Below are 8,905 nucleotides of genomic sequence, written 5' to 3'. Positions count from 1 at the left end.
CGTTCGTTTCGCTGGTACCGGTGAATTCTGAAACATCGATATTTAGATAGAGCTTATACCAGTTCCTGTGTAATTCCTTAAACCGCTTGGGATAGGTCCTATAGTTTCTAAGTTAGAGAGTTTTGAAAAATGATTTTTAGAATTATCAATGTATCATAACTCTGAAAGGAGGCATTTTCCGGCCCATGTTTATTAGAACTTTTTTCTTTCATTTCGTATAAGGAATCGCCTCCCAAAGTTTGTCGGTGGAGTTACCTACCACCCTCTATAATCATAATTAACCGTTGTCAATACACTGCTGGATGAAGGTCTTTCCAACTCTTTTCCACAACAACCTATCTTCCATTTCCACTTCCACTTCCTCTTCTGAATGGCTTGTGGGAGGTGCATACACTTGAATCACTTGTAGTGTATATCTCTGGGAGAGTTTGACTACAAGCCTTGCTACTCGACTAGATATAGTATCTACCTCAAGAACCTTGTTTTTCAATTTTTCGTTGATAAGAAATCCCACTCTGCCGGTCTTGCCACATTCTGATCCTCTGTAGTAGAATAAGTGTCCGTTCTACAATTCGATTAATTCTTCTCCTTTTCTTCTTACTTCGCTCAATCCGACGATGTCCCGTTGACTTTCTGTAGCTCTTCTTCCAGCTCCTGAAATCTTGCTTCTGAAGCCAGGGATCTTGCATTGTATGTAGTCATGGTCAGTTTTAAATGACAACCTAGTCTGTAACTCCGGGGATTCTTAGCACCCTCTGCCTGCATGTGATTCTGAACGTTGCCTTGCCCAGACATAGTTCGGCTTCCGGAGAACGAGAGTCTTGGCTTATTGTGCCCTAGCATGATTGTTTAAACAAGTTGAAGGTATTTGGCAAAAATCACCGTGCCAGAAAGACATGTTGGTGATAGCCCTCCGTGTTCACCTTCCTATCATTAGGGAAACCTGTAAGTTTCACCATGGACAGGAAGTTACCAGTCTGCACCACTAGGAGGTACGGGTAGGACATAAGTGGCTAGCGCGGCCGGTTCCATACGTCGTCGACTAATTCTCAGTGTGCGGGTCTCCTTCTGGTTTATTACTAGACACCATTTCGCATATATATATATATATATATATACAAGGTGCGTCATTTATAATGTCCAACCGTGATAACAGAAAAACTAAAAGAGGGAGGAAAATGAAACTTTGCATGAAGCAACTGTAGGAAGGGGGACACCTAGCCACGTATTGGTTAATATCACCGGATGAAAAGTGTTGCCAACTCAACACAAAGTTGTATTTTTTGAATAGCACTACGTTAAGTTATTACAAATTTTAAGTCTACATACAAATCGAAAACAAACAATACCACTTTTATTGTTCAGTGTTGCAAACTAATTGTGCTATAATATCACAAAAATCCAGAAACTTCCCAATTTCGGAGGTCTCTACAACAGTAATGACGCAAGTGAGACGGATGGTGCGTCGCACATCGAAAGCACCTTAGTGTTTAATACTATGGTCAGCATATGATGTATTTCTATCAAACAGAAGAAAAAAGCTACAAGGAATTCAAAACTTGACTTCTTGCAAAGGGTTTTATTTCGAAAAAGAGCTGAGATAAGTATCACATCTAATTACGTAGATTATTGTAAAAAGATGTAATGATCATAATGCCGTTTATAGCAATTTGATATTTTACACCGTTTAAGAGATGATAATGAATGTTAAAGTTGGCAATACTGCTAAAGGTCGTGATATTAGGAGAATATGTGGTAATCGAAACTACCAAAAACTGTTGGTAAAGTGTAGTGTTGCGAAGGCCTGGAAAAAACCCGGAACTTTTGGGTAAAAAAACAGTTTTTTACCGTTTTTTCCCGAGCTTGGAAAAAAGCGGAAAAAATTGGAGAAGTTGAAATTTTCGAATATTTTACTTCGTTATGCTTTTAAAATGAAAAATATTTTATATTTACTAGTTTACAGTCAAGATCATTGAGTATTTATGTTTCTTGTATTAGAATAGGGAAAATTTGTGTCAACAAATGTACGTGCACTTCTCTTTTAATGTTAACACCATAATAGAATGGAGTTATGGCTACAAAGATACTAAAATAAAATTAAGATAGATGCATTTAAATTATCTTAAATAATCTTATGAAGTTCCCGCTTTATGAGAGGGAAGAATTAAAATAACGGAGCCAGAATCATTAATACCGGTATGTTAAAATGAAATATATATTTTATGGAGATACGTATCTTACTTGTGCTGTGTAAAATTTGCGGAAACTTTGAACCCATTAAAAAAAAGAAACCTTTCAGAAATATCGTCAAAAACCGCAAATACAATTTAAAAATTATTTCTTCGCCTGATGTTAATCTTATTTGCTGTAACGTGTCTGCAGCATATATACAATGTATTTAGCTAGCAGGAAAATTACTTAAAGCAACAGGTTTTAAGTTTACTTTTTAGTTTTTTCATTTCTGGTAAATTCCCTCTTTATTATTTGTATATTTTAGAACAACTCGGAAGGAGAGAATATCTTTTACACATACATATACACCGCATAAGTGTAAATTTGAGCAGCGAGAAATATATTAAAAATTTAGCATGTGAAACTTCCGTTCGTTATTAATAAATACTAGCAAAACAAGCATTCTTCGCACGGGGAGAATACGTTTCATGTTGAACATAAAGGGCACCAAAACTGTCAATAATGTACTGGTACCCCAAAACCAATAATTTGACACTTGTATCAGTCATTTTCAATTACTTTTACGTTACCCTCCTCCTTTAGGAGTATTGATGTTGGCTGAATTTGGATTTAAACGGCGTCGGAAGTGTCACTGTTCATCTCAGCGACCCCGAAATCTATGGATTCGACACTAATATCGGCCATTTTCGGGGCACTCGGTCCAGTGCCCCGAAAATGGCCGATACGCCCTATGACATTTTCCTATCTCAGTTTTTGTTTCATCTTTTTATTCTCAACCGTTTCGGATTTATAAGCACTGGACGTTTTATCTGAAACTCCCTGTATATATAGTGTGGTAGGTAATTCCGCCGACAAACTTTGGGTGGCGATTCCTTATACGAATTGAAAGAAAAAAGTTCTAATAAACATGGACCGAAAAATGCTTCCTTTCAGAGTTATGATCCATTGAAAATTCGAAAAATCATTTTTCAAAACTCTCTAACTTAGAAACTATAGGGTCTATCCCAAGCGGTTTAAGGAATTACACAGGAACTAGTATGTTCTCTATCTAAATATCCATGTTTTACCATCGTCTGTTATCGGTGAAAGGAACTGTAAAAAGGAAGTTGAAGTATAGGAATACTCTTTTAAGTACTACTGGTGCGTTCGTTTCGCTGGTACCGGTGAATTCTGAACCATCGATATTTAGATAGAGCTTATACCAGTTCCTGTGTAATTCCTTAAACCGCTTGGGATAGGTTCTATAGTTTCTAAGTTAGAGAGTTTTGAAAAATGATTTTTAGAATTATCAATGTATCATAACTCTGAAAGGAGGCATTTTCCGGCCCATGTTTATTAGAACTTTTTTCTTTCATTTCGTATAAGGAATCGCCTCCCAAAGTTTGTCGGTGGAGTTACCTACCACCCTCTATAATCATAATTAACCGTTGTCAATACACTGCTGGATGAAGGTCTTTCCAACTCTTTTCCACAACAACCTATCTTCCATTTCCACTTCCACTTCCTCTTCTGAATGGCTTGTGGGAGGTGCATACACTTGAATCACTTGTAGTGTATATCTCTGGGAGAGTTTGACTACAAGCCTTGCTACTCGACTAGATATAGTATCTACCTCAAGAACCTTGTTTTTCAATTTTTCGTTGATAAGAAATCCCACTCTGCCGGTCTTGCCACATTCTGATCCTCTGTAGTAGAATAAGTGTCCGTTCTACAATTCGATTAATTCTTCTCCTTTTCTTCTTACTTCGCTCAATCCGACGATGTCCCGTTGACTTTCTGTAGCTCTTCTTCCAGCTCCTGAAATCTTGCTTCTGAAGCCAGGGATCTTGCATTGTATGTAGTCATGGTCAGTTTTAAATGACAACCTAGTCTGTAACTCCGGGGATTCTTAGCACCCTCTGCCTGCATGTGATTCTGAACGTTGCCTTGCCCAGACATAGTTCGGCTTCCGGAGAACGAGAGTCTTGGCTTATTGTGCCCTAGCATGATTGTTTAAACAAGTTGAAGGTATTTGGCAAAAATCACCGTGCCAGAAAGACATGTTGGTGATAGCCCTCCGTGTTCACCTTCCTATCATTAGGGAAACCTGTAAGTTTCACCATGGACAGGAAGTTACCAGTCTGCACCACTAGGAGGTACGGGTAGGACATAAGTGGCTAGCGCGGCCGGTTCCATACGTCGTCGACTAATTCTCAGTGTGCGGGTCTCCTTCTGGTTTATTACTAGACACCATTTCGCATATATATATATATATATATATAGGGTTATTTAGTGGAATGTGGGCAGTCCGATAATATGGGCAGAGCTAAGCTTTTCATAGTACCACTGGAAGAGGAACTAGGTAGAAACGAAGCCTGGTAGTTGGGAACACTGTGTGGAGTATTGGCACAACGAAGAGACAGCGTCGTGGCGTTCGGCTTCAAGTTCGTGGTATTTTGGAAGAAAAAAGGGAGGCAATCTGCATATTTTCTATTGTATATTTTATTGTTTGTAAAATATAAGGCATAACAAATAAGAGATTCACGCGAAATAAACGTTTGGGTAGAAAAATCTCCTTGGTGAGTGTAATCTGTGAACATTGCATCATAGTTATCCGAAATTGGAGGGAACTCGCACGATGTCTTCTTGCTGCAGTGTTGCAAGTTACTAAATAATATCACTATGGGGAAAATGAGCATATATGTTTTGTATAAAACGGGCAGATGCATTGAACTTAGAATAAGTACATTTTGGAGAAAATCGAATAAAAGGATTTGCATAGTTAAGAAGTTCATCATCATGAAAGAATACAGTCATATTTAAAAATACATATTTCCGAAAAATTATAAATAAATTTACTAATTTATTTTCTTCAATATTGTACTTAAGTAGCATTAGAACTTGACTTCTTTCTATTCGATTCGCTGAGTGGTCACAACACTGGAGAATTAATCCTTTCATACAATCCCTAGCATTAATTTTGTATTAGGTACTAAATGTGAAAATATATAATCTTGAATCGAGCACAGGATCCATAATATTAAAACTGACCATATGCGGTTTAAAAAAATATCGAGTACAATATTGCAGTTAATGCAGCAAACAAGCATGTTTGAGTTGTTGGCACTTGTTCAATAACTCAGCCGGATATGTTTCCCAAACATTGCAACTGTAAGGTACCGAGAAAAGCGAAAACATCAAGTGAGAACTAATTAACATAGCTCATTGCCGCTAGTGTTGATCTCGAGACAAGACGAAACGAGACTTGAACCTCTCTCGTCTTATCTCGTAAAATAGGTGTCTCGTCTCCTCTCCTCTCATCTTGCAAAAACAACTATAAAAGTTTTCGAGAGAAACATGATGAGACGAGACAGGTAGGAAAGGTATCGTCTCGAGTTTCAAAAGTCCTGTTTCTTCTCGTGGCCATTACTAATGGCCACAGCTCTTATAAGCACTGTTGGAAACAAATGGTCTGCAAATGAATACAAGACCAAGATATGTAGTTTGTGAAAAAGGAAGAAGACTACCTACTCTATCAGTCCTAAAGAAAAAAGAGAGGCAGTGACCATATTAGCGTGTTGTAATGCTGCGGGAAATTATCTTCCTCCCTTCGTCTTGTTCAAAGGTAAACGGCAAAGGCAGGAATTCGAAGACCATCTTCCTCCTGGAATTCACATCCTATGACTAATAGCGGATACATAACTTCTGAGGTATTCTTCTCTTTCATCAAACAGTTTGTAGCGGATTTTAGTGTTACTTTAGACAACCCTGCGCTTCTACTTCTGGATGGTCACGACACTCATTGTAGTAATCCTGCAATGCTGACATATTTTAAGGACAATGGGGTGTGCTTGGTGTGTTTTCCTCCTCACACAACTCATTGGCTGCAACCAGCAGACAGGTCTCTCTTCAAACCATTGAAGAAATACTTTTATGGGTTTGCGCAAATGTTTGTGCGTAATCACCAGGGTCGCGCTTTCACCAAACTTGAATTTTGTGACATATTTTCACAAGCATGGCAAAGGTCGGCACATGCAGCCAATGCCACCAATGGATTCCGTACAACAGGGATTTGACCGTTTAACCCACATGCAATTTCAGACAAGGCTTTTCTCGGAGAAGACGTGGAATGTGCTATCCAAGCAGAGTCTTCGGCAAGACGATCTACAAGCTCCAATGCAGAAAGTTCATAACAACCTGATGAAATTCCTGGTCCCTCCGGCATGCAACGATGTCACACGGGCTTACACAGTGAACAGCAATACCTTCCTAGAATAACGCTGCCTTTATCAAGACCATCTGCTACAACCAACGCAGCGAGTACGGCAGCAATTCATCGCAAGAAAGCTTCACAACAATCTGATGAAACTCCTGGTCCTTCCGGCATACAACGATGTAGCAAAGGCTTACAGTGGCAACAGCAACAACAGCCCAATCCCACAACACTTTTTCATCACGTTCGTCAGATTCGTCGGTAAGTTTGGTGGAGGACCAACAGCGAAGTCTACCAGACATTCTTCGTTCTATTTCCCCTGTTCCGAAGATAAAGCTCCCAGCCAGGAGAGTGAACTCTCGATGTCGATGCACCAGAGAATTGACTAGCGACGCGGAATGTTAGAAAGAAAAAAAACGCGAAGAGAAGGCAAGTTTTCAGCCATCTAAACAAAGGAAGAAAGTAACAACGAGCATTTGTGCCGCTGATTTTTATTCTAAAACACATGGAGAAAGGTGGGTTTAGTGTCAGAGGTGTGCTATGTGGTATCATGAGTTGTGCGTGGTACCGGGTCTCGAAGTGAGTTTATCTGCGTTAAATGTAAGATATAATACAGACGTTGCAGTGAAACAATGCTCATTAGAGAACAACTGTACGTGGTGTCTAATGTATCCAAATATGAGCGTAGTTTGAGATCGTGGCTTTAATCTCTTATTATTTCATGTTTTGTAATTCAGTTTTCTTACTTCTTCATATTTTTTGCATTTTCTTTTCGTGAATAATGGATTAAAACGAATTGGTTAAAACAATTATTATTATAACCAAACAATACGCCTGCCCATATTATCCAAACTACCTGCCCATATTACACATATACTTCGGTTAATATGGGCATTTGAAGTAAGGTTAGTATTTAATATTTCCTCGCAAGACCCTTATACATTGGTGAACATAAAATCCATGAAAGGGTGAGCAAGGTATCATTCTATGTTTCTGTAACATTTCTTGTCATATTATCTATTAATGAATATAAGTAATATTACATTTTGTTTTTTTCTGCCCATTTTACCCAAAATTACCCTATCAGAAGTTACTCTTCATCTCAGCGACCCCAAAATCTATGGATTCGACACTAATATTGGTCATTTTCCATCATTTATATATATACATCTCACCTTCCCCTAATTTGCGGGGATGAATTTGGATTTAAATAGCATCGAATGAGTCACTGTTCATCTCAGCTACCCCGAAAATTATGGACTTGGCACTAATGTCGGTCATTTTCAATATGTATTTCCCCTTCCATCCTCCAAGTTGCACCTTCAAAGTGAAATGATAAAAAACATCCTAGGCCCAAAACCCATCTATGTTGAAAATTTTTTCGAGATCGGTCTGGTGGTTCAAAAGTTGTTAAATTACAAATACAGTCACTTTCATTTTTATATAATTTGTCACACTAGAAAACAGGTATTTGTTTACATACAAAATATTATGCATAAAGTTTATAAAAAAGTCCATATTAGAATATTAAATTATAGTAATTATATGTTTTAGTGCATGAGTATTAGTGAAATTTGCATACTGCTGTCTCTTTTAAGAAGTATTTTGGTTAAAATTAACAAAATTTCACCAGATCAAAGAGCACATTAAGAACTCATTTTCATTTAAGAACTTGATACAAAGATTTTTGTTATTTTCCCAATTTTTTTAATTTTTCCGGAAAGAAACCGGAAAAACGGTTTTTTACCAACGGGTTCAAAATTTCCGGAAATTTTACAACACTAGTCAAGTGTCAAAGATACGAAGACAAGCAAAAATCGCTTTAAAAATTTCTCGCAATTACGTCATTTTAAGAAGTATTGCCAACTGTAACATGTATATATGGTAATGTCCAAGAGGTCGGGCGCCCCCAAAATATAACAGTGCAAAAAGGGGGCAATCAATTCAGCAAATAAAAAGAACATTCATTTTTAACAGTTATAAATTCATCAAAATTAACACATAATTACAAGCAAATTATCTCTCATTGCGTTAGAGCATGTACGATTTATTGAAATTTTACATCATATGTCTCTCCGGTCTTCACAAAATAACCAACTTTTTAAACATATAGGGGAGACCGGGGCTGGTTGGCGAACTTTTCATTCTTTATTTTTTAATGAGCAGATTGTGGACTGTATTGCAGTGTAATGGATGTGTACGGACAGACCAATGTTTCCTCTATAAAATTCAACTTTTGTCTTTCTTTTGTTGCTTAGAGTTTTCGAGATATAATTTTTTCTTTCTTTTAAAATGGAGTATGCCAACCGGCCCCTACTAAGGGGCTGGTTGGCTGATATTGTGGGGCTAGTTGGCATACTTTTTAAATATAGCAAAACACAAACAAAAATTGGATTTATTAGAGAGAAACGTTTATTTTTTTAAAATTCTATTATATACCTATATATTGCAATGAAGTAGGCTATTTGAAGTTTGAAATGACTTTTATTCACAACATTTAAAAGAATCAGCATTATGAAA

General features: G+C 37.5%; 1 protein-coding gene across 1 annotated transcript; it reads right to left on the bottom strand.

The window, feature by feature from the left end:
• Window positions 1-277: 277 nt before the first annotated feature.
• Window positions 278-6,000, bottom strand: LOC145674083 (uncharacterized). The gene is made up of 3 exons (XM_081743903.1): window positions 5,930-6,000; window positions 3,672-3,878; window positions 278-542 (listed from the first exon to the last, which is right to left on the bottom strand). The coding sequence occupies exons 1-3, from the start codon at window positions 5,998-6,000 to the stop codon at window positions 278-280; spliced, it is 543 nt and encodes a 180-aa protein (XP_081600029.1).
• Window positions 6,001-8,905: the final 2,905 nt, after the last annotated feature.

The sequence above is a fragment of the Thermobia domestica genome, chromosome 17, assembly GCF_964235325.1.
Source record: "Thermobia domestica chromosome 17, izTheDome1.hap1.1, whole genome shotgun sequence".
Taxonomy (NCBI): Eukaryota; Metazoa; Arthropoda; class Insecta; order Zygentoma; family Lepismatidae; genus Thermobia; species Thermobia domestica.
This window is presented reverse-complemented; position numbering and strand designations above follow the sequence as displayed.

What these genes read in the sequence shown, in the direction of transcription:
- LOC145674083 (XM_081743903.1), bottom strand. Translation starts at nt 6,000, where the DNA reads ATGTCAGCATTGCAGGATTACTACAATGAGTGTCGTGACCATCCAGAA. An exon ending in GAAGCGCAGGGTTGTCTAAA is followed by an intron (nt 3,879 to 5,929) that starts GTAACACTAAAA and finishes ATTCTACTACAG; the next exon opens with AGGATCAGAATGTGGCAAGA. An exon ending in GAAGTGGAAATGGAAGATAG is followed by an intron (nt 543 to 3,671) that starts GTTGTTGTGGAA and finishes ATTCTACTACAG; the next exon opens with AGGATCAGAATGTGGCAAGA.